The following is a 25,463-nucleotide window of genomic DNA, read 5'->3' as shown; positions in this document are numbered from 1 at the left end:
CTGAACTGACTTCGTTTTATCCATCGGGGTCATATCTCAACAAATATTTAATAATAAATCTTTGAGATCCAGGTAAATTGTCTTAGTATCTCTAACACCTAGTACAATACGTGGCCCATAATTTGAATGGCCTTCCAATGAAAAGGAATGGTCCTAACAGAATATGTCATAGATCAGAAACATTTTCACTGGGACCAGGCGTTCAGGAAAAAGCAAAAGCAGGAGAGCCACCTGAGTTTTAGTTCTCTCTCTGACCTCACTCTTCTCTATGTCTCTTTCATACTCTCTGATTTAAACTCTAGTGTCCAGGTGTGCTCCCACTCTGGCCTTTGTACTGGCTCATCCCTCTCCTAGGAATGCTTTTCCCCCAGGTGCTTGACTTTCTCACCTTCCTCAGGTCTTTCTCAAATAGCATCTTCTTAATAAAGCCTGCCCTGACTACTTTATTGAAAATTACAATCCCCCCTTTCCATGTCTGCTATTCTCATCCCTTTACTCAACTCAGTATCTTTTCTTCGTAGTATTTATCATGTTCTAACCTTTATTTACCTATTATTATTATTATTATTATTATTATTATTATTATTTGGTCTGTTGTCAAAAAGGCAAAGTTTTTGGTCCGTTTGACTTACTGTATATCCCAGCTCCTAGAAGAGTACCTAGCATGTATCGGGTGCTCAAAAATAAATATTTAAATGGATGGAAGAATGAATTAGTGAATTCCCGTACATAGCTTAAGGGTATTGAACACCTAGGCTGAGGGAGGTGGCAAATGTCTGAAAGGGGTGGAAATGTAGGAAGAATGAAACAGGGCGTGATGTAGATCTGCTGCCATCCTCAAAATTTTGCCTACAGTCAGACTTTTGCTTATCAAATCAAAATAGTCTATGTAAAAATAATAACATGGAATTTATTATTACTGTTTTTAAATGCACAAAGTTAGTTTTTTGTGGTAGTGAATGGACAGATACCCATTTATCATTTAAAAAACAGTTGTGCCAGAGAATGTAAAAATATGTGAGCCTCACAGAATAATTAGAGTGTATATAATTTATGTCTCTGTTCCAGTTTATTAACATAATTTTTTCCATAAAACTATTAATATAGCTGCTTTACCATGTATAGGCAAAAACACAGTTTTATAAAATGTCAAGTCAAATTATAATTTTATGTTTTCATGTGACAGATTTATTTCAGTAACAGGTGATCTAGTGACATAAGATATGTTTGTCACATGCACATGTCAGTCTGTTCTTGGCTTATCACTGCCCTTGGAAATCTGATATTCCTTTCTGCATCCATCTCATTAGATTCCAAGTATGAGCTAGAAAAGTACATTGTTGCTTTCCTACCTGTTGTCCAAGATTGCCCAAGCATTAGTATTATGTCCTGGTTGAACCTTAGATTCATTTCTAAAATAGTCATGGTCCTATGACCTGGTGACATTAAGTACAATCTGGGCATCGAGATCTCAACCCAGGATATTTTGCCTATTATACTACTGTAATTTTGCATATATGTAAAGTAGATAGAAAATAGTTTGCTGGTGTGATTAGTGAAAATTTAGGTCTTATGAAATTTAAACTTGGAACAGAAAAGCGTGTTCAGGATAAAACAGTGGCAGGTTTTTGAAACTTGAACCAATGTCAAACTTGCCACAGGAATTATCTTTTCTCTCCATCCTCAAGAGTATTTTCCGTACTCTCTGAGCCCTGATTTAGAAAAATATTTTATAAATCCCTGTTTGTATCCCTAAAGAGGTTTGAAATGATCGCATCTGTTTTGGGGGGAAGAGAGTAGGGAGTGGAGGAAGATGCTTTTTAAAACACACACACACACACATACACACACACAAAGAAAAGAAACACTTGAAAATTTACTTTAAGATTTGCCAGAATAAAAAATTTAGTATGAAAGTGGGAAGATAAAGTCAAGAAAGTCTCTTAGAAAATAGAGACAGTACTGGACATGATGGCTCATTCCTGTAACCCCAGCACTTTGGGAGGCCAAGTCAGGCGGATTGTTTGAACTCAGGAGTTTCAGACCAGCCTGGGCAACGTGGTGAGACCCTGTCTCTGCAAACAAATGAAAAAATTAGCCAGGTGTTGTGGCACATGCCTGTAGTTCCAGCTACTGGGGAGGCTGAGGTGGGAGGATTGCTGGAGCCCAGGAGGTTGAGGCTACAGTGAGCTGAGACTGCACCATTGCACTCCAGCCTGGGTGACAGAGCCAGACCCTGTCTCAAAAAAAAAAGTGGAAACAGAAAATAAGAGAAAAAAAATGACATAAAGGATTCCATTTCAGATATACAGTATTCAATTAGTAGAAGAGTCACAAAAAGAGAAGCCCTGCAAAATGAGTGGAAGGAAATTATCAAAGAAATGTTAGAATTCCCCACAAAGTTAAAGAATTCAGGTCTTTAGATTATAAAGGTTCACCAAGCATCTAGCATTCTGAAGGAAAGAAGACCCTGTTTATCTCACTATTGGGGAACTTCAGAAACACAAGGACAGAGAAAATCTTTAAAACTTCCAGAAAGAAAAACCAGACCTACCAAAAAGTGTGACTAGACTAGCATCATCCATCTCATCAGCAGAACTGGATGCTAGAAGGCAGTGGATATATGGTGTCAAAGTTCTGAGGCAAGATTATTTTTCTTCTGGAATTTGGTACTAAGCCAAACTATACAAATGGGAAGACAAAATAACAACATTTACAGATGTGTGAGGTTCAGAAAGTTTTCTTCCAGGACACCTTTCTTTGGAAGTTACAAGGGGGTAATCTAAGAAAGAGACATAGGAAACTGAAAACAGTGAAGTAACCATTTTAACATGTAATGAAGTTTTTATTTTTAATTTTTTTTAAGTCCCCTTAGATTGGCCTGGGAGTCGTTGTTATGGGCCCATATAAGAGGAAATTTAATATATTACTTAACCTTCATTTGAACCATATATTGTCATGATAATATGGATGCTGTTGTCTATAGGCTTTCAACTTTAGAATTAGGCTATAGAGAGAGCATGAAGGATTTGGTTGTGGTTGCAGGAGGAAATGTTACTTTTCTTAAAATTAATAGCCTTAATATTAATAAAATTATATACAGCTAGCAGCAAATGGGAAGAAGTTTAAGAGGAAGAATATATGGGCACTATTAGCCTCCTTTTTCAAAGGGAAGAGTTAGGATTCTGTCCAAAGCAGAGAAAAGATGAGAAGTTTATGTAAAGGTAATATAATTACCAAACAATAGAGAGGAAGATGATGAAGTGAAGGGGCATAATATAAGTAAGTCCCTCACCTTAAGTTAGTAGACATTGTCTTAAGGTTAATAAATTAAGAAATTATCAAAGCAGATGCAGAACTAATTTTTTTTCAAGTCTGGGCATGAGGGTGAGAAGAGACTTGCTTTTCACCATAAGCTATTCTGCCACTGTTTATTACTAACGTGCATGTATTACTTTGATTTTAAAAACAAAAAGTTTAGGGAATAAGAAATAACCTGGGTTGACAAAAGGCTATGTGTAAGAGAACGTTGGGAGATAATATCACAAAAGTAGGTTGAGGCCATATTGTAGAGGACCTCGAATGCCCAGGTGAAGCAGTGCATTTAATTTGAGAAAACTTGGAGGAGTTTTTGAACAGCCTGGTCATATGACTGAAGCTGTATAATTTCAGAAAGTGAATTTGTCAAAAAGATGAATTGGAGTGGACGCAGGCAGAAAGGGATATTATGAGTAACCAATCTAGTTTCAGTTTTCTAGCTGAAAGGTAATGAAGGCTTATACTTTGATGATACCACTGGAAATAGAAAAAGAAAGAATAAAAAGTGTTCTCAACACTGTGCTTGATACATAGTATTTTGGTATGTGGTTGTTATACTGAAGGGACCAAAGAGAGACACTGCTTTTTTTTTCTTTTGAGACAGGGTCTTGCTCTGTTGCCCAGACTGGAGTGCAGTGGCACGATCATGGCTTACTGTAGCCTCGACCTCCTGGGCTCAAGCGATCCTCACATCTCAGCTCCCTGAGTAGCTGGGACTACAGGCTCGCACCAACCACCACACCTGGCTAATCTTGTAAATGTTTTGGTAGAGACAGAGTCTCACTATATTGTCCAGGCTAGACTCTACTTTTTGTTGTTGTTGTTGTTGTTGTTTTGAGACGATGTCTTGCTCTTATTGCCCAGGAGGCTGGAGTGCAGTGGTGCGATCTCGGTTCACTGCAATCTCTGCCTCCTGGGTTCAAGCGATTCTCCTGCCTCAGCCTCCCAAGTAGCTGGGATTACAGGCCCAGCTAATTTTTGTATTTTTACTAGAGACAGGGTTTCACCATGTTGGCCAGACTGGTCTCGAACTCCTGAGCTCAGGTGATCCGCCCACCTCAGCCTCCCAAAGTGCTGGGATTACAGGAGTGAGCCACTGCGCCCAGTCAGACTCTGCATTTTTTAGTAACTTATTTGACATGAGATGAAAGGAAGGGTAGTCATCAAAGATGAGAGTAGTAATTGTTTATTTTGAAGTTCATGGCCTGATTGTAGCTCACACTATTTAAGGGTAAGGGTTGATCCTGTATGCCTGCTACAAAATGGAATGTGTTTATAATTAGGTGATTGTTCTTCCCTGCTTGTGTTGCATCTTGATTTGTGACCAACAATTTTTGTAGGATTTGCTGTGAAATATAAGGTGAAAAAATACTGTTACCTGATAAATCACATCCCATTTACCTACAAAAGAAAAATGTAAAAAATATATAACATTACAAAATAGAGTTCTTCATGACCTCAATTTAAAGGCATAAATGGCTGCTAGTTTCCAATTAGGCTCTTGAAGAGATAGTTTTTGTTTGTTTGTTTCTTTGTTTGGTTTTTAACACGAGACTGACACATGCTGGAATCCAGCCCATTAACTTGGTTAGTCTTCAGAGTATGATGTGACAGCACTTTGGGGTATAGAAAAAGAAGAGAACTTCTTTACGTGTATATAATTTTAAGGATACAAATATTGTGTATGTAGGGATTTTTGGTTTTGTGTTTTTTGTTGTTTTGGGTTTTTTTGTTTGTTCGTTTTCCTGTTAAGGATGTGCTACCAAAAAGTTCAAAGAACACTGCTGTAATCAACTGAGCTAACAGACCGGTTACGAAGACCAGGGTCATAAGCCTATAGGTTTCCTGTCATTGATCTCAGTGTGGTGTAATGGTAAGGGCCTTGTTTTCAAAGTCAGGAGACCTAGAATTGAGCCCTAAATTTACCACTTACTGGCTTGTGATCTTTAGCCTTCAGTTAATCTCTTTAAATTTCAGACCGTAGAATATTCAAACCAGTTTGTTTTTAGAGGATCTGTCAAATTTCTAGTGGTAAATGGGAGAGTACATAGAAAACTCTGAAGTGTTTATGCTTGTTCTAAGGTTTACTCGTTTATATTATATCAGTCCTCTCTAACATTAATGTGTGGTCAAAGATTTGTTGTGAAGCATGAATATAAAACATGAAAAAACACCTAACACAGGGTTGATATGTGGTAGGTGCTCAATAATAGTATTTGCTGGATTTCTATCTAAATCTTAATCCCACATATACTTTGTTCTTTGAAAGGTTTTTTTAAAAAATTTGATAATTTGCTTCCTGCCTTCCCTATTGTACTAATGACTACTAACAGCTATCACTCTGAAGCCCTTGGTCTCTGGAGAAAAGGGTGTCTGAAACCCTTGTACCTTGGTCTTATTTGGAGGAAAGAGGTAGCGTCTTAAGAGTCAGCTAATGCTTGGTTCTACGCTAATACCTACTGCACAGGATCGTTGTGAGAATTAAAGGAGATAATGCACGGGAAACTGTGAAATAAAGAGCTATACTGATGTTAGGAAATGATTTGATTATTGTTCCCGAAGTCCCAGGAGAGTCCAGTATGATTGAACTGCCTAAGTAGTAGGATAACCTACAAATTACAGCCTCTGTCTTGGAAATAAAGTAGGGGGCCTGGATTCCTTTTTCTCCTTTTCTGGGAGCATTTTTCCTTTTACTACTCATTTTCAAAAGCTACCATGTTAGGATATTCTGGTATGTCCTTTTGAGAAATCTTTGTAATTCCTTATATTGCCAGCATTCTAAGGACATCTCAGAAAAGGTTAAGTGAATGCAAATGTTTGTTTGGGATAAGACAATAACAAAAACAATAGATTATTTATGTTTACATAACACATTGAGATTCTACTAACAGTACTTATGCACTGCGAAAAAAACATTATAGTCAACAAAATAGAAATGCTAGTCTTTATTTGACAGGCTTATGTTTCTGATTTTGTCAGGTTTTGTTTTGTTGTAATTTTTGACTATAACATACAGTATGTGTCTTGATTAAATAAGATAACCTAATCTGCTGATCTCACATAAGTAATTGAAATCCTGTGTATATTTCATATATTTTCTCTTTGTTCTGACACTTTTCCTCAAATATATTAAAATGTTCACTATCTTTGAAAATCCTTTTCTTAACCCAGATACCTCTCACTGTTCTATCATGCTGAATAGTCATTTTTTTCCATGTCTGATTATCCATCCAAATGTTAAATCTTTTCTCCTTTTGTGTTTTAGAGTTACTCCTTTCTCCCCTTTCAGATCCCAGATTATTCTAGAAACAGAAAGTAACAGACATTTCAAAGGGATAAAACTTCAGTGTACTTAAACAGCCACATTGAGGTTAGAAATCTCCATTTTTACCCTGGAATATTTTTCAACCCCTCTCCTCAATAAACACTTTTTTTAAATAGCATTAGTTCTGCATAGTATAACCACACACCAGAGCACAGCAGATTATTCCGATCTGTTATTTTCAGACTTCTTTACACCCTCTGCCCCCACCCAATAAAACTATTCTAATTATCTCCAGTAGAGAGAATGAAGACTTGGAAATATTTAGTACTAAATGTCATGTAGAGGTTAAATTGGTCTATGTAGTAGGCTGGTATAATAACTATCTCTGACACTTAACCTGAAAGTATATATGTGTGGCATATTCACTTGATGGGTTGGTAAATGGTGATTTTGTATGTTAATTTGAGGATTTCTAATTTGCTTAGAAATTAGATTGATTTCTAATTAATTTCTAGTATGATTAAATTAATATTGTTTGATTTTTAGCGGGAGAAAATAGCTCTGGCTAACCCTGTTTGCTCCCCTTACATTTATCTCAACAGGAAGAAGTCAGTATCAAAGAAATTGCCATCACACATCATGTAAAGGAAGGACATGAAAAGGCAGATCCTTCCCAGTTTGAACTTTTAAAAGTATTAGGGCAGGGATCATTTGGAAAGGTAAGTCATGAGTGTGTGCTTTTTTAAAAGTTGTCTTTTAATTTCATATGTATTTCATACACATGAGGAAACAAATATTTTATGAAATGCTACCAGTCTTCCTACCAGCAATGTTTTCTGTTTTTTTACATTTCTCACTATCAGTAAGTGTGGGAAAGTGAATAAAGTTCAAAAGTACATTGAGAACTTATAGTAAATTGGTAGTATTTGCTTCATACTTTGTCTTCAAGACCACATGACCTCTCCAGTTGTGATTCTTGAATGGTTAAAAATCACAAGATGTTCCCTTGATACACTGGCCTCTTTTTGAGTCCTTGGGTAGGGTTGGATGGTGATCTTGCAATACAGTACAACAGCACATCTCAGCCTCCCTTCCAGTGTACTCTAATACCAGCATAAAGTGAGTGATGCTCCCAAAGAAGTAGGGTTGGGGGCTACTGCTACAATTTTGAAGTTTTCTTGACTCCTGGCTTGTCTTTAAAATGAGTGCAAAGTTTGCATTTTGTTCAGTAACATCGTGTTTGTTTTTAACATCAAAAAATGTTTCCCAAAGCCACCAAGTAAAATTCCTGCAGAAGACAGGATCTGCCTCTGTCACCCAGGCTGGAGTACAGTGGCATGATCTCGGCTCACTGCAACCTCTGCCTCCCAGGTTCAAGCAATTCTCCAGCCTCAGCCTCCTGAGTAGCTGGGACCACAGGCACACACCACCACGCCCAGCTAATTTTTGTGTTTTTTTATAGAGATGGGGTTTCGCCATGTTGCCCAGGCTGGTCTCGAGCTCCTGAGCTCAAAGCGATCCACTTGCCTCGGCCTCCCAAAATGCTGGGATTACGGGTGTGAGCAACCACGCCCAGTCGAAAATGCAACATCTTTATCAATGTTTTTCATGTCCTGCTTGTCTCCCACCACATACATACACACTGCACACCTCAGGGGCACTTCTGTACTCCATTTTGAGAAGTACAGCATTATAATTACTGCTACTTGATCTGTTTAGACCAGGGGTCCCCAACCCCCAGGCGAGCATTGCTGTTTGAGCACCACCTCCTGTCAGATCAGTGGCAGTATTCGATTCTCATAGGAGCACAAACCCTGTTGTGAACTGCACATGGGAGGGATCTAGGTTGTGCACTCCTTATGAGAATCTAATGCCTGATGAGCTGAGGTGGAACAGTTTCATTCTGAAATCATCTCCCCCTCCCACTGCGCCAGTCTATGAAAAAACTGTCTTCCATGAAACCAGTCCCTGGTACTAAAAAAGGTTGGGGATCACTGGTCTAGATTGTTTCTTGGCAAAAGGAACATTTGGAGATTGCATTCAACTTTCACAATGCAGTGATTCCTTACCACCTCTCTGTAAGGAAATATTTGAAGATATCATGCTTTGCAAGTTTCAGAACAGCACCACTTTAGCTCTCTTGTGTATTTTAGTGGGGGTATTTAGCAATTCTTGGCTAGCATAGGTAATTTGTTACAGTTGTTAACCTCTTTTGAACCCAAAAGGATGCTTTTAATCCAAATATAGAGTAAGTAGCCAGCAGAGCATAACGGTTGTAAGTTTGGGCTCTAGGTCAGCCAGACTTCGATTCAGTTTTTTTTCTTCTATTTATTCACTGTGTGTGTTTGAGCAAGTTACTTAACCTCTTGGATCACCATTTCCTTCCTCTAGCCACTCATTAAATATTGAAGTTCTCTAAGGTTTGATTCTAGGCTGCCTTCTTCTCTATTACTAATACTCTACTAATTGATTTTCTCTGTGCCCACTATCTTAATTGTAACTCACATACAGCTGACATAACAGATTTATATCTCCAATCTAGATTGCTCCTCCAAGCTCTGAATTCTTATGCACAGCTGCTTACTCTTTTTCTGTGTCTTAAAAGCACTTTAAAGTCAACGTGTCTAAGACCAAACTCATGATCTTTCCCTAAGCCTCAAACTGTTCTATTTCATTTTTCTCTCATTAAGCAATTTAGAAACTTGGGAAGCATTCTTGGTGTATATTTCTAGTCCCTACCTCCCCTATCCCACTCTGACCTGGCCAATCTTATCTGTCACCAAGTGCTGTAGATTCAGTAAAGATTTCTCAAAGCCTGCCTGCCACCCCTCCAGAATATGCTGCCACCTTTCTTCCTGGTCTATTGACGGAGTCCCCTAACTGGGTCTTTCCAAATGTATTCTTGCCTTGATCCATTATTTACATGATAGCCAGCGTGAACTAATCTTTTACTCTACCCCTCGTAACCTTTCAGTGGCCTCTCTTTGCTTTTATAATAAAGATGAATTCTTAAGATGGCTGAGGAGCCCCTCAGTCTGGTCTCTAGCTACCTCTCCAGCATCAGTTTTCATACTTTTCATTTCACTCTCTGTGTTCAGGTCACATTGGCTGCCTTCTTTGGTCCTTAAGCAGGACCAAGTCCTTAAGCTCCATCCTGCTAGAAAGCCTTTCCATGTTTTATTCCTTCTGCCTGAAACACTCTGCTCTACCCCTGCCTCTTCCTCAGCTGATTAGCTCCTCTTGCACCTGTGATCTCAAGGCGGCTTTCCCTGCATCCTTCCCAGGTTATGTTCCCTGGTTATACCCTCTCAGAACATTACATACCTCATCTTCATGGCACTTGCCACAATTGCAGTTTTTCATTTGTTTAGTGGCTGTCTCCCCCACTAGACTAAATGTTCCATGAGTGAAGGGTCATGCCTTGTATCAAGTCTCAGCATTGAACCAGTAGCACAGTGCCTGGCATATAATTCTGGAAAGAATTAATGAGTGTGTAATAGTTCTGACCCCATAGGAGAGTAGTGAGAATTAAATGATAAAAGGCCAAGCACATAATATCTGGTATTAAATTAAATTATCACACCACTCAAAACCAAATAGATGGGTAATTTTTATACATTAGATTTTCAGGGAACACAATATTTAAGTTCTTGGAATTAGCATGCTTCTCCCTTTACATCTTTAAAAGTAACTTAAATATCATACTATAAATACCAAACATTCAAAATAGGTTGTCTCCTTTCTTACTCATTCTGAAAGGCCACAGTAAGCCAAGGAAACAGGGATGACCTGTCAGAGACTAGAATAGCTTCATGGGGGAGTGAGAAAAGGTCAGAAATGCTCTGGTGGAGGAAGTGATGGCAGCTGGGACCGCTGCTGCTCCTGCTGGGCTTGGCTGGTTACTGGCCAAAGGGAACAGATAAACAGCACCCTGAGCAGAAGCAGAATACTGGGTGACTGACACGGACTTTGTCCCAGTACCTCCACTGTGACACTGGGCAAATTACTTAACCCCCTAAGCCCTAGTTTGGACAGCTCTAAAATAGGCATTGCCTAGTAGGTCTGCCTCCCAAAATCGACACAGTGATTTGTTACAAATGGTTGTGAAAGTACTTTGCAAACTAAGAAGTGCTAGAGTGTTAAGAAGATGGATTCAAAGAACAGTTGAAAGTTTGGAATTCACCAGGAGAATTTTTCTTACAGAATGGAACCAAGAAACTTGGTTAGGGAATCTTAAGGATGATTAAATATCAAATAAATCCTAATTATCTCTACCTAATCAAATTTTATTTCCATCAAAAATATTAATCATCTCTGATTACCCTTAACACTTAAACATCATGCCAGAGCTTAGATCCACCCTGGTTAATGATGCTTTTCTCTCCCTAGGTTGGCTCCCCACTAACTGGCTGAAAGGAGCTAAAGCGTGGGGCATGGTGAAAGGGGTGGTGATTATAGGAGAGCAACACACCCTGCATCAGGGTTTCTCTGCAAGTTGTGGTGCTCTTCACTTGATTTGGGGTCATTGCCTATTGACTTGGCACAATTTCTCAAAGTGAGAAACTCTGCCTTGTCCTAGAATCAGTCGAATGAATCATTTTTTAATTTTGTGCTAATAGCCTGATGTGCTAATTCAGATGAATGAAAGCAGATCCTAAACTTAATTATTGATTGTGATTGCTTCTCTTCTTCCCACCTGTGGCAGCATAAGAACACTGCTACAAAAGAATGGATAGGGAAAAGGAGTTGAAATTCAAATCTATTTGGCATATCTATTTAAAGGTTCAATGGAAATAATCATGAACCTAATGGTCAAAATGAGTAGAAAGGATGTATTGGTAGTCTTGTATTAGCCATGATATAGAATGACCATGAATTATTTAGAACAGGCTTTATTAATTTTGCACAAATATTTGGAAAGTCAGGATGCCCAATAACATACCTGAGAATTGTGTTCTTCATGTTTAGGTGTATGCAATAATTTGACCATGAAAAGGTGGGGAGGTGGGTTCTGACTTACGTCACATTAAATATTTGTGCACAGGATTCTTCAATTTCTTTTTGTTTGTTTTTGTTTTTCATTTTTGTTGTTGTTGTTGTTGTTTTGAGACGGAGTCTGGCTCTTGTTGCCCAGGCTGGAGTGCAATGGTGTGATCTCGGCTCACTGCAACCTCTGCCTCCCGGGTTCAAGTGATTCTCCTGCCTCAGCCTCCCAAGTAGCTGGGATTGCAGGTGCCAGCCACCATATCTGGCTAATTTTGTATTTTTAGTAGAGACGGGGTTTCACCGTGTTGGCCAGGCTGATCTCAAACTCCTGACCTCAGGTGATCAACCCTCCTGGGCCTCCCAAAGTGCTGGGATTACAGGCGTGAGCCGCCGCTCCTGGCCCAATGTAAGTGTTTTAAATTGTTGTGCTGAGCAGTGAGATTTATATACAACCTTTGTATACAGAAAAGACCCTTCATCAGTGAGTACTTGTATCAACAGGAAATTGTGGTCAAGAGGAACCCCTGTAAAACAATTTTGATGAGCTCAATAGAATTTCTGTTTTGTTAAAAGCAGAGCCATCATACCACCTGTTATACTTTAAACATTTTGGGATTTTTTCCATCTAATTCATACATATGTAGTTTAAGGATTTTTTTTTTTTTTTTTTGTCTGTCTGAATGTGTTACATGCTCTTTGGGAACTGGCAAACAACAAAATGGAAAAAAATGTATTCACTTATATTGACACCCCAAGTTATAACTACTGTTTATAACTAGTATTTATAATTGATACATTTTAGGGGAAATAATCTACAATATATCTGAATCTATATTATAATAAACTATTATAGCAGGGTCTTATTTTAACAAAGGTATAGTTTGTACCACTTTGTAATATTTATTTTCTCTTATTTAAATACAGGTTTTCTTAGTTAAAAAAATCTCAGGCACTGATGCTAGGCAGCTTTATGCCATGAAGGTATTGAAGAAGGCCACACTGAAAGGTAAGTGTTGCTGCTATTTGTAATGTTCGTGTAGTCTAAACAAACTGAAAGGTCTCAATAGAGCTCATGTGACTCCTTGGCATGTTATTTACATTCTGGATAGGTTCCTGTTACCAGCTTTAAATTTAGATTGACTTTTAGTGAATTTTTCCTACTGGGCTAGGAATCATTTAACTAGTGAGAACCAGAGTTGCCATGTATAAAAGAAGTATTATAAATTTATATTGGGTTTTATACAAGTAGACATTTAGAAGATTAAAACTGGGTTTGATTCATCTTCAGATTTATGTAATTATTTTAATGTTTTTTAAAATGTACTGATTTACTGGGTGCCAAATGCTTTTATTCTAAAGGATTTTATGACTTCTGGTCTCCAAATAAGTTTTTATTCTGAGCCTGTGATTTTGAAAACCCTAATGCAAGATTTGGTTCTCATAGGTAAAAAGTAGTTAGGAAGAGGCCGGGCACGGTGGCTCACGCCTGTAATCCCAGCACTTTGGGAGGCCGAGGCAGGCGGATCACCTGAGGTCAGGAGTTTGAGACCAGCCTGCCCAACATGGCAAAACCCTGTCTCTAATATAAAAAAAAAAAAAAAAAAAAAAAATTAGCCGGGCATGGTAGTGGGTGTCTGTAATCCCAGCTACTCGGGAGGCTGAGGCAGGAGAATCGCTTGAACCCGAGAGGCGGAGGTTGCAGTGAGCCGAGATCGCACCACTGCACTCCAGCCTACGCGACAAGAGCAAAACTCCGTCTCAAAAAAAAGAAAAAAAAGAAAAAAAAAAAAAGAAATACCCCTGAGCAACCTGGAAAATAACACCGTAACAAACTCCACCCTAACTGAATTTTACAACTTAACACATCTAGGAAACTTGTGAGGAAATATTGAGCAAATTACAAACAAATTAGTAATTTAAAAATTTTTGACATTTCATACAATGAAAAATAGTATAAATAGGAAGACAGGAAAATATATTAATATAAGGAGTTAGCTAAGGGGCTTCTACTGGCCAAATCTGGGGCAACTTAAACATTGCAATAATAAATGATAGTGATAGATTACGACCCAGTTGAATAAAATAAGAAGCCATAGGTTAATTCATAAATTAATTAATGGGGGAAAAGGGAAAACTCTTTCTTGCAATATAATTCCAACTAATAAATGTAAAAAGAATGAAGGAGTTAGGAATTGATAAGAAATACCATTATATCCTCCATCTGGAGGATTTTGAATAAAGTTTACACACGGAGATAAATAATCTTTGGGGAAATGTTCAGTTTTGGTGAAAGTCAAAGATGCATATTAAAATAATAAAGTTTGCTGGGCATAGTGGCTCACACTTGTAATCCTAGCACTTTGGGAGGCTGAGGCGGGAGGATGGCTTAAGGCCAGGAGGTCAAGACCAGCTAGGGCGATATAGCATGACCCTGTCTCTACAAAAAATGAAGATAAAATCAGATTGGTGTAGTGGTGCAAGCCTGTGATTCTAGCTACTCTGGAGGCTGAGGCAAGAGGATCTCTCGAGCCCAGGAGTTTGAGGTTGCAGTGAGCTGTGATCACACCACTGTACTCCAGCCTGGGTGACAGAGTGAGATGAATGCATGTTATTTCATATGATGGCAGCATACATTGGAAAGCCATTATTGCTGCTACATTAACCTAAGGAAATAGCTTCAAAAAATGGATTCATAGGCTTGAAAATTCTTGTTGCAACATTATTTACAATAGCAAGAAGTTAGAACTCACATACACACTGGAAAACTAGAGGAATTGTGACCAGTTATAGTGGCTCATTCCTATAATTCCAGCACTTTGGGAGGCTGAGGTGGGAGGATTGCCTGAACTCAGGAATTCAAGACCAGCCTGGGCAGCATAGTGAGACCTCATCTCTACAAAAAATCGAATAATTAGCCAGGCATGGTGGTGTGTGCCTGTAGTCCCAGCTGACTGGGGGGGCTAAAGCAGGAGGATCACTTGAGCCCAGGTCTTCAAGGTTACAGTGAGCTTTGATTGCACCACTGTATTCCACCCTGGGTAGAGGGAGATCCTGTCCCTAAAAAAAAATTTTTAATAAGGAAAAATAGAGGAATGTTATAAAATTATGGTTTACCACTTAGGATATTATTAAAATAAAGTATCTTAAATATAATTACAAAAGTGAATATAGTGAAAATTAGAACAAATTGGGCTACTACAAGTATGTAAAATTGTATAGATATAAGCTATAAAAGAGATCATAGAAAAATGAAAATATTTGACTTACTGGAACTTTAAACTGCTGAATAATTCTGAATGTGTTCTTAAATTTTTATTTTTATCAAAAGAATATCTGTAGAGTCTTATCATATAACATAGCTATGCTTTGCCCACCCTTCTGCCTATCCTAATTCTTGAACCCCAGAGACAATGACTTTCATCTCTTTAGCTGCTGCCATTTACATTTATATTCAACACTTTTATATTGCAATTCTTTGTTTTCATTTGGAGACATAATCTATTGCCTTTCTAACATGGAAGACTAAGATTCAGTTCTCTCATGCTGCCACCCACTCACAGATTCCTTTTTCACATCTTCCCAATAATGTTTTCATTGTTATAGCTTTATAAAAATTGTTCCTAGCTAAACGAAATAGTATACTAGAGTCACATTTCCTTCACTTCTTTTCTGTATTCAGTCTCTTTTCCTAAATTCTGTACCTACTTTTTTCTCAGTTTACTTTTTAGTTTTGATGGAACACGTCTTCTCATAGCTACCTCAAAATGAGTAAATGGATACTAAATTTTTTGTGACCCTCCATGTCTGGAAATGGCTTTATTCTACCCCCTCACTTAGTTTATAATTTGGCTGAGTATAAAATTCTAGGTCAGAAAGAGTTTTCCACCAGATATTTGAAGGTGTTGCTTCCATTGTCTTCTAGTTTCCTGTGTTATAGTGATGAAGTTAATTGCTGGTCTCACTCCCAGTCCTTTGTGTGTAAGCTGCTTTTCCTCTTTGGAAGTCTTTAGAATCTACTCTTTATTCCTGGTGTTCTGAAATTTGTATAGTGGTATTCTTGAGTGTGGGTTTCTAAAACTATGTCATATCATATATGAGGTGGTCTCTTTCAACCTAAAAACTCGTTTCTTCAGTCTTGGGAAAGTTTTTGTCATTTATTCTACATTTGTAAGTGCTACTCTTTGGAATATGTTGGTTAAACTTCCTGAATTGTTCCTTAATTTTCTTTATTTTTCCATATTCTATTTTCCATTTTTTCTATTTTCTGTGAAATTTCTTCAACCATCTTCCAACCCTTCTATTGACCTTTTTGTTTCTGCCATCGCTTTTCATTTCCTAGATTTTCTTGTTCTCTGATTATTTCATTAAAACATATTTTAATTATGGAAAGTATCAAACATTTAAGAAAAAGACAGAAGAATATAGTGAGCCCCCATATACCCTTGTCCCTGCTTCAACATTTATCAACTCATGGTCAGCCTTTTTTCATCAGTGTTCTCCTTCTCCTCTTGATATTTTGAATGAAATCTCAGATACTATAGAATTTCTTCATAAATATTTTAGTATATATCTCTAAAAGATAGACTCCTGGCTGGGTACGGTGGCTCACGCCTGTAATCCCAGCACTTTGGGAGGCTGAGGCGGGTGGATCACGAGGTCAGGAGTTTGAGACCAGCCTGGCCAACCAATATGGTGAAATCCCCTCTGTACTAAAAATACAAAAATTAGCTGGGCATGGTGGCGGGCACCTGTAATCCCAGCTACTCGGGAGGCTGAGGCAGGAGAATTGTTTGTACCCGGGAGGCAGAGGTTGCAGTGAGTTGAGATCACGCCAATGCACTCCAGCCTGGGCAACAGGGAGAGACTCTCTCTCAAAAAAAAAGACTCCTAAAAGAAATAATTCAACTGTATTATCCTACCTTAAAAATGAGCATAAAGATATCCAGTCTTTGTTCACATTGCTAGTTGTCCCTACTATTAAAATTTGTGTTTCTTTATGCAGTCTGTTTAAATTAGGATTCATACATATAAGGTCTCAACTTTGCAATTGGTTGATATCTTTTTAAGTCTTTTCATCTATGAGCTCTTTCTCTATTTCTTATCTTTTTCTTGTAGTTTATTTGTTGAGGATACTTGTTCCTTCCTCCACCCCACCACCCTTTTTCAACAAGAACAAGAAGCTTTAAAAAGGGTGAGGTGCCATATTATCTTTGCTCCCACAATGGACATAAATTACAAGAATGAGTTTTGTTTTGTTGTGTTGTGTTTAAGTTATCTTCTGTTCCTCATATTGTTTGTTTCCCTTTATTCCATTTTTTCTGTTTATTTTGATGTTTTTCATGTTTAGAGCCTTTATCCAAATGCTTGGGGATCTTTTGCTATCTTTTCTTTAAGAGTCAACTGCTAGAAAGCTGATTGGAAAGAGTTCAATGGCAAGAATTTGCTTCTTTTTCATTGGCTTCCTTTCCTTAGGCTTAGATTTTTAGCTTTCTCTGGTCTGCTTTGTTAGTTTACCACTTACCCATCTTCTACTATTGCTTCCTGTCCTTGTGAGTTGATGCAGTTTTTCCATTATTGTCATTTCCATGGGGTTTTGGGAGAATGTAGAGAGTAGAATATCCATATTTAACCAGAAGTCTCTTCCCATTTTAAAGTTCCTATTAATACGATAAATGGGGCCAAATAGAAGTCAATAACGTTAGATAAAGTTAGTGGGGACTTCTATCCTATTAAAGTGGTCTGTTTGTCTAAAAGCTTTTGTAAACTGCTTAAAAAGGTTTCTTAATACATAGTCCTAGAAACATAAACAACATTTCTTCTTCTTCATTCTCATGTTCAGTCAAGAAGGGCTTAAATCTAATAATTACTCTAGAAGAAAAAATATTTCAGAGGAATCTAGTTGCTTTGCCAGCATGAGTTAGTATTAACGAATTCTGTGTTGGGATTAGAAGCTGGCCAATATAAAACATGCCTTCTTCTGAATTAGTATATACTAATCAAAATTCCTCGTAATAGGATGATTTAGAATTGTCACTAGGTCTTTACATAAACAAAAGAAACGAGATTAGAATTATGACACAGGCCTACCTTAGACAAAATGAAGGAATTCTTTAGTGAAGGACTCTCACTGCTCATTTTCAGTTAAACAAGGTCTCATCAATGTTACATATAAGGAAATGTTGAAGAGAAAACTATCTCACAAGAAAATCATGTTGGTTCCAATCCTTCATTTTATAGAGGAGGAAACAGGAAATCCAGAGAAATGAAATTATTTGATCAAGGTAGTTATGAGTTCATCTAGTTATTAGTATAGCCACTAAACTGTAGTTCTTGACTCCCAAATAATTGTTCTTTTCATTGTGGTAAAATAAGAGGGATATACAGTGCATGTATCGATGGATATTTTTGCTGCTTACTGAGCAGAGGAGGTATTTTTAAGTGATATGCCTTGTATACTTACTGAAAGATGTAGGACTTTGGAATCCACCTTTAAGGTGATAGGAACTAATCCAAAATTGTGTGATAATAATGAGAAAAGGATAGATTTAAGCTAGACTAGAACTAGAAATATCAGCAGGTATTGGTGATAAACTTCACTCACATACAAAGTACAAAGGGCATATCAGGCTGGGCATGGTGGCCCATGCCTATAATCCCAGCACTTTGGGAGGCCGAGGCAGGTGGATCACCTGAGGTCAGGAGTTTGAGACCAGCCTGGCCAACATGGTGAAACCCCGTCTCTATTACAAATACAAAAATTAGCCAGGTATGGTAGCGCAAGCCTGTAATCTCAGCTACTCGGGAGGCTGAGGCAGGAGAATCGCTTGAACCAGGAGGGGGAGGTTGCAGTAAGCTGAGGTCGCACCACTGCAGTCCAGCCTGGGCAACGGTGATACCCTATCTCAAAAAAAAGAGGGCATATCAGATATAACAAGGAAGACACCAGAGTTGTATCAATAGGGCAAGGTAGTGAAATCAGAGATTGCTATTGAATTTGATATACTAACTGGACAGGTCAGTTAAAAGAGCTGCATAGACATCAAGAGCAATTGATTCCTATTTCTGATTTGCCCATTTTCAGTCAGTGGCATGAAAATCTCCCAGTTGGGGATAGAAAACTGGTAGAATGGAAAAAATAGGGCATTTTTTAGCTGCTTTGTTTATTTTCCCCAGAGGTCTTATTTCTATATTTTAAATATCTGCATTCACCCTAAGCTGAAAATAAAACCAACTCAACTTTCTCCCTCCACCAGAGAGTCTCCTATTCATTCTATTTTAATGTTTCATATAACCATTCAGAGTACTTAGAATGTATTATAATCATTTATTTACTTGTCTGTCCTTCCCACTGGATCATGAGCTTCTTGAAGATTATCTTATTTGTATGTATATCCCTAGTGCATTGCACATACACTTTGCTCAGGAAATATTTGGTTGCTGAATAAAAGCTTTGCTCACAGGGTCAAATGTAAATTCATCTTGGCATTCCAACTTGTCAATCTGGATCCTCCCCATTTCACCTTGGCACAGTAGTAAATCTCATTTGATTCCTTCTTGTTCATCATTCATGCCTTCATGTCTTTGCTTGCACTGGGTACTCCGTGCTTAGACTCTTGTTTTCTAGGGCCTATCCTTCCTGCCCATCTAAATATCCCCTCCAAAAGTCTTAAAGCTTGCGCCCTGACCCTACATCTTTCTTCTAGCCTTCCTATGCAAGTAAGACGGATCTTGCCCTTCTCTGAATCCTGCAGTACTCATTGCTGGTAGTAAATTATTTTATCCCTTAATCATATTCATGGTGCTACTTTGGATATAATAACAATAGCTACCATTTAATTGAATATCTCATACATACCAGGCTCTAGGTACATACCTTATCTCAAATGGTCACATGCTCCTCAAAGCTACAGTAGTGTTATCCCCATTGTATAGCCGAAAGGTAACTGAGTCTCAAATAATTTAAATAAGTATCTTGCTTGTGATTGTACAGATCTTGTGATGCTTAAGTTTTTGTCAAAAAAAAAGATTGCACAGATCTGAATTCATATCTTTCTGTCTAAACTCTAAAAAACGTTTGCTCTTTCGGCTGTACCACAGTATGTTCTCTCTCTCTCCCTCTTGCTTCCTTTCTTCTTCCCTCAAAATAGACCTCTTTGGATATAACTGTCCTTTACCCCATGTCTGCCCCATTTTAGGTATGCTTAATGACTGTTTGTTGAGTTTGATTGATAGGACTGATGGAATGTTGAAACCTATTTGTTTTTTATGTTTTACTATTAGGATGCCTTGTTTTTTAAAAGTCGCATGCTTTTTTGTCATTTGTCACAGCTGTGATTAAAATACTTGTGCATTTGATGTTAAAGCCAATACCTAATATTTTCTCTGTATTTTTTCCAACTTAAAAGCATGGATTTTATAAATATACACTACTTCCTTTGGTTATGTAATGTAGTAAAAGATATCATTATTTATTTTGTAAATTCAAGAATGACAAAACATTCACGTTTTAGTACACATAAGCAAAATTTTATTTAACATGGGCACCAAAAAGAATTTGTTTTGAAGATTATCTTTGAAAGATATTACAATGTAGCATACATACAATCTTTTATAGTTCGAGACCGAGTTCGGACAAAAATGGAACGTGATATCTTGGTAGAGGTTAATCATCCTTTTATTGTCAAGTTGCATTATGGTAAGTATGAACCATCTCCCACATCATCCCTTCACCTCATCCCTCAGAATCCCTGAGGACATTCAGATAAACTAATATAAATATATATATATATTTGTATGTGGTTAGCAGATCTTTTATAGTAAAAAGTCATGAAAATTAAACCATTATTTCTTAGACAAATTTTAGAAGCTTTTATTGTGTTTAGCTTATGTTTTTAAAAAATATTATAAAGTTAGTTTCTGAGTGGTAGCCATAGGAACAGGTAATGATAATTATTGCTTTTTTATTGTAATAATAATGAATAATAATATGCTAGCCTTTTATAGCCTATATGTGTTAGCCAACCCCAAAGGCCAAAGAGATCCCTAATGTGAACATCCTAAAACCATTGTCACTGCAGTTCTTTTCCCCAAAGCCATATGCTTTTTCTCAGTGGGTAAAGGTGTGATGATTCTTACTATGTATGATTAAACCTAACCAACCCACATTTTTTTCTGTAGCTAGTGGCATGGTTTTTGTATGTTATTTCGTAGTTAAGTAAGTCGTTTTTTGTTAGGAGTTTTTCTTATGTATCATGGGTTTAGAACTGGTGTATTCCTGAGTGACTTGCCTGTTGAAAATCTAGTGATTCTATAATAAGAAGCACTGTATTTAACATTTCCACATGGAAACTAAGATAAATCAGTGGTTTTCTTCTAAGTAAAAGTAAGTTTGGACATTTGATATAATTAATTTGCTAAAATATTCATTTGTGAATGACCTAATGTAAGCCTAAAAACATTACGGTGAACTAAATGAAAATTTCCATTTCTTCATTCAGCTTTTCAAACTGAAGGGAAGTTGTATCTTATTTTGGATTTTCTCAGGGGAGGAGATTTGTTTACACGCTTATCCAAAGAGGTATATAATTAATCTCTATTTTTAATCTATTTATATGCATCCTGTTTGAACTAAAGCTTTGTTATATTTCAGTATTATGCTTACTGTATTTTCTCTAGTGGCACAAGATTCTTGAAGAATCAGACCCAAAAAGAGTTCTTTTCCTACCTTTTGAATTTATTCTGAAAGCAGGACTTTAAATTGACAAACAGTCTTTGTCTTAACTCTGCTTCTTTTATAGTTTTTTCCAGAAGCAATAATGTATCAACAAGTTATCCTTAAACAATTAGTACTGGAAATGAAGTGTGCATTTTAAAGATCACTTTTCATTTCTAAAATGTTACTGTCATGGGACAACAGTGGCACAACCTGAATATACTTGTTACTTAACAACAAAATGTAAAATTATTTCTCCCATAGTGTATAGTTAGTATTTAGTAAGTGATTGGTTGACTGATTAGATAATTTTGCAAATTTCTTTCATGAGTAAATTGTAAACAAAGCTATGTATAATTATCATATTTATAAAATTTTTAGGATATTTAAACTCTAGAGTGGAACTTTAAAAATTACAGACACAAAAAGAAAATAAATTTAGAAAAATTATTGTTTTATTCTAGGTGATGTTCACAGAAGAAGATGTCAAATTCTACTTGGCTGAACTTGCACTTGCTTTAGACCATCTACATAGCCTGGGAATAATTTATAGAGACTTAAAACCAGAAAAGTAAGGAATCATGCTACTAAGTTGAATACAATGTAATATAATTGTTTAGGAGATTATAAAAAAATCAAGTGACTTCATGAAACTCCACAGTATTACCCTAGCGTGCCTGTGCTTCACTAATCTCTGCTAACACTGTAGTTTCATACTTTAAAAATCTCATTTAATTAAAAAATACTGTTTTCGTGTGCATTCTTTGATTTTTTTTTTTTTTAAGATGAAGTTTTGCTCTTGTTGCCCAGGCTGAAGTGCAGTGGTGCAATCTCAGCTCACTGCAATCTCCACCTCCCAGATTCAAGCAATTCTCCTGTGTTAACCTCCCGAGTAGCTGGGATTACAGGTGCCTGCCAACACACCCAGCTAATTTTTGTATTTTTAGTAGAAACAGGGTTTCACCATGTTGGCCAGGCTGGTCTCGAACTCCTAACCTCAGATGATCCACCTGCCTCAGCCTCCCAAAGTATTGGGATTACAGGCATGAGCCACCACAGCCGGCCCATTTTTTAATTTTTAATGAGGTTGAAATCTACATTCATTGGCAATTTGTATTTTTGTGTGAATTTTCTGCTCATGGCCTTTGTTCATTTTTCTTTTGGAATGTTATTTTTGGCCTGGCATGGTGGCTCACACCTGTAATCCAAGCACTTCTGGGAGGCTGAATTGCATAAGCCCAGGAGTTGGAGACCAGTGTGGGCAACATGGCAAAACCCCGTCTCTACAAACTGCTAGCTGGGCATGGTGGCACACGCCTGTAGTCCCGACTACTCGGGAGGCTGAGGCAGGCGGATTGCTTGAGCCTGGCGCATTGAGGCTGCAGTGAGCCAAGATCGCTCCGTTGCACCTCCAGCCTGGGCAACAGAGTGAGACCCTGTCTCAAAAAAAAAAAAAATTACATTTTTTCTAGTCTTTCCATTTTAACTTTATGTTGTTTAATTTATGCATTTTTTTTCTTCAGGCAGATCTACCAGTCTTCTTTTGTGATTTATTCTGACTTTCATTCTTAGGCTTTCCCGAGTTCTGTGATCAGATATTTTCCTTCTAATTTTATAGTTTCTTTTTTTTTTCTTTTAACTCCATTTTTTAGAAACTTTTTGGTAGGAGGGTTGGTATAGAGCTAACCCTTTCTTTCCCCCAAATACCATTTATCGAAAATTTTCTTCTCCATGTAATTTCAAATTTTAAGTGTGAGATTGAGCAAATTTCCCACAGGTTTGATAGTAACAGTCATCAAGAAGCGGATATTATTTAAATTGTACACACTTCTGTTTTAATTTGTTAATGTTTACCACTGAGTAAGAAAGGGTCCCCCCCCCGCCTTTTATAAGCATATAAGCACAAGCCTTGCTCTACCAGGAATATTTTTAAACAGCTTTATTGAGTTGTAATTCATATGTTAAACAAATCATTGCCTGGATGCAGTGGCTCATGCCTGTAATCCCAGCCCTTCGGGAGGCCGAGGTAGGTGGATCACTTGAGGTCAGGAGTTTGAGACCAGCCTGGCCAACACGGTGAAACCCCATCTCTATTAAAAATACAAAAATTAGCCGGGCATGGAGGTGCACACCTGTAATCTCAGCTACTCGAGAGACTGAGACAGGAGAATCGCTTGAATCCAGGAGGGTGGAGGTTGCAGTGAGCTGAGATGGTGCCACTGCACTCCAACCTGGGTGACAAGAGTGAAACTCAGTCTCAAAAAATGAAAAGTGTATAATTCACTGATTTTTAGTATATTCACAGAGTTGTACAACCATCATATTTATCAAGAATTTTGAATATTACGGATATGAACAGACACTTCTCAAAAGAAGACGTTTATGTGGCCAACAAACATATGAAAAAAAAGCTCATCATCCCTGGTCATTAGAGAAATGCAAATCAAAACCACAATGAGATACCATCTCATACCACTTAGAATGGCAATCATTAAAAAGTCAGGAAACAACAGATGCTGGAGAGGATGTGGAGAAATAGTAACGCTTTTACACTGTTAGTGGGAGTGTTAATTAGTTCAGTCATTGTGGAAAACAGTGTGGCGATTCCTCAAGGATCTACAACCAGAAATACCATTTGACCCAGGCGTCCCATTACTGGGTATATACCCCAATGATTATAAATCATTCTACTATAAAGACGCATGCACATGCATGTTTATTGCAGCGCTATTCACAATAGCAAAGACTTGGAACCAACCCAAATGCCCATCAATGCTAGACTGGATAAAGAAAATGTGGCACATATACACCATGGAATACTATGCAGCCATAAAAAAGGCTGAATTCATGTCCTTTGCAGGGACATGGATGAAGCTGGAAACCATCATTCTCAGCAAACTAACATAGGAACAGAAAACCAAATACTGCATGTTCTCATAAGTGGGAGTTGAACAATGAGAACGCATGTACACAGGGAGGGGAACATCACACACTGGGGCCTGTCAGGAGCTGGGGTCTAGGAGAGGGATAGCATTAGGAGAAATACCTAATGTAAATTATGGGTTAATGGGTACAGCAAACCACCATGGCATGTGTATACCTATGTAACAAACCTGCACGTTCTGCACATGTATCCTAGAACCTAAAGCATAATAAAAAAAAAAAAAAGTTAGTATGAAATGTAAATTCTATATTAACACCGGAAGAGGGGAAATGCTCATCTGGAACTCTTCTAAGTGATCATTTAGAAATTGTTATACTTTTATATTTTATGTTTGTTTTTTATTGTTTTTGGATAAGTTTCATATGGTTTTGTTTTTATTCCCCAAATAACTGCTGAGTTTTCCTGATTATTTTCCCAACTTATAACTATTGTGACACAAAATATAATTATTGGTGAGAATGAATATTCAAGCATATAGTCCTTAGAAAAATTACTATAAACATAAGATTAAACATTCATAAAAATGTGTTTTATACTATTTAATTGAATATATTTACCATAGACCATTGTATTGGCATTGGTCATAAAGTTATATTAAAGTATGAGCCTTGTCTCAAGGCTTTAATAAGATCAGATGTAGAGAAGATTGCTTATATTAAGATCTTAAACATACATGTCTAGATGATGCTGTTAATTCGAAATAACACTTACTTGGTAAATCATACAAGTAAATACCATCATACAGAACTTGGGAGGAATTTAAATTTTTAGGCCAAATATTTTATGAACTGTTAAGGGTTTTTCAGATTCTTTTAAACTAGAACTCTGTTATAATAAATATGACTAAAAATAATTAGTAACCATTGAAAAGGAATGTTGTTTATTGAGAGTGATACAGTTGACTTTTTCTTTCAAAGATACACTATAAGCATGGTTATCTTAAAAGAATGCATTTGCTATAGAAGGCACAACTAATGCCCTTTCAGCCATATTATCCTTTTTTCTTTCAGAATTACCAAGAATGACTTGAAGTTTGTTTTGTTTTTAGAACTGTTTTTCGTGTATTCATTAGAAGGGAGGATGATTTCTATAGTACCTAATAATGCCCTTTATATTCTCTAAATGTGTTGATCTCTTCATAATTAAGCATAATCAATACTAATATTTTTCATAACAAGTGCTTGTGATGAAAGAAACTTGAAAAATATGTCCCTACTGAATTACCTTCAGTGGTAAAC

At 37.2% G+C, this 25,463-nt stretch overlaps 1 protein-coding gene across 19 annotated transcripts in view; it reads left to right on the top strand.

The window, feature by feature from the left end:
- RPS6KA3 (ribosomal protein S6 kinase A3) overlaps positions 1–25,463 on the top strand; it is a 111,856-nt gene that overhangs the window by 50,890 nt on the left and 35,503 nt on the right. For all 19 annotated transcript variants that reach the window (XM_077989643.1, XM_028842010.2, XM_015127069.3 and 16 more), the window contains 5 exons: positions 7,186–7,302; positions 12,494–12,575; positions 20,184–20,264; positions 21,067–21,146; positions 21,746–21,852. In XM_077989643.1, the coding sequence (XP_077845769.1) occupies positions 7,186–7,302; positions 12,494–12,575; positions 20,184–20,264; positions 21,067–21,146; positions 21,746–21,852 (467 nt within the window). The remainder of the gene's footprint in view (positions 1–7,185; positions 7,303–12,493; positions 12,576–20,183; positions 20,265–21,066; positions 21,147–21,745; positions 21,853–25,463) is intronic.

This window comes from Macaca mulatta, chromosome X (genome assembly GCF_049350105.2).
Source record: "Macaca mulatta isolate MMU2019108-1 chromosome X, T2T-MMU8v2.0, whole genome shotgun sequence".
NCBI classification, from domain to species: Eukaryota; Metazoa; Chordata; class Mammalia; order Primates; family Cercopithecidae; genus Macaca; species Macaca mulatta.
This window is presented reverse-complemented; position numbering and strand designations above follow the sequence as displayed.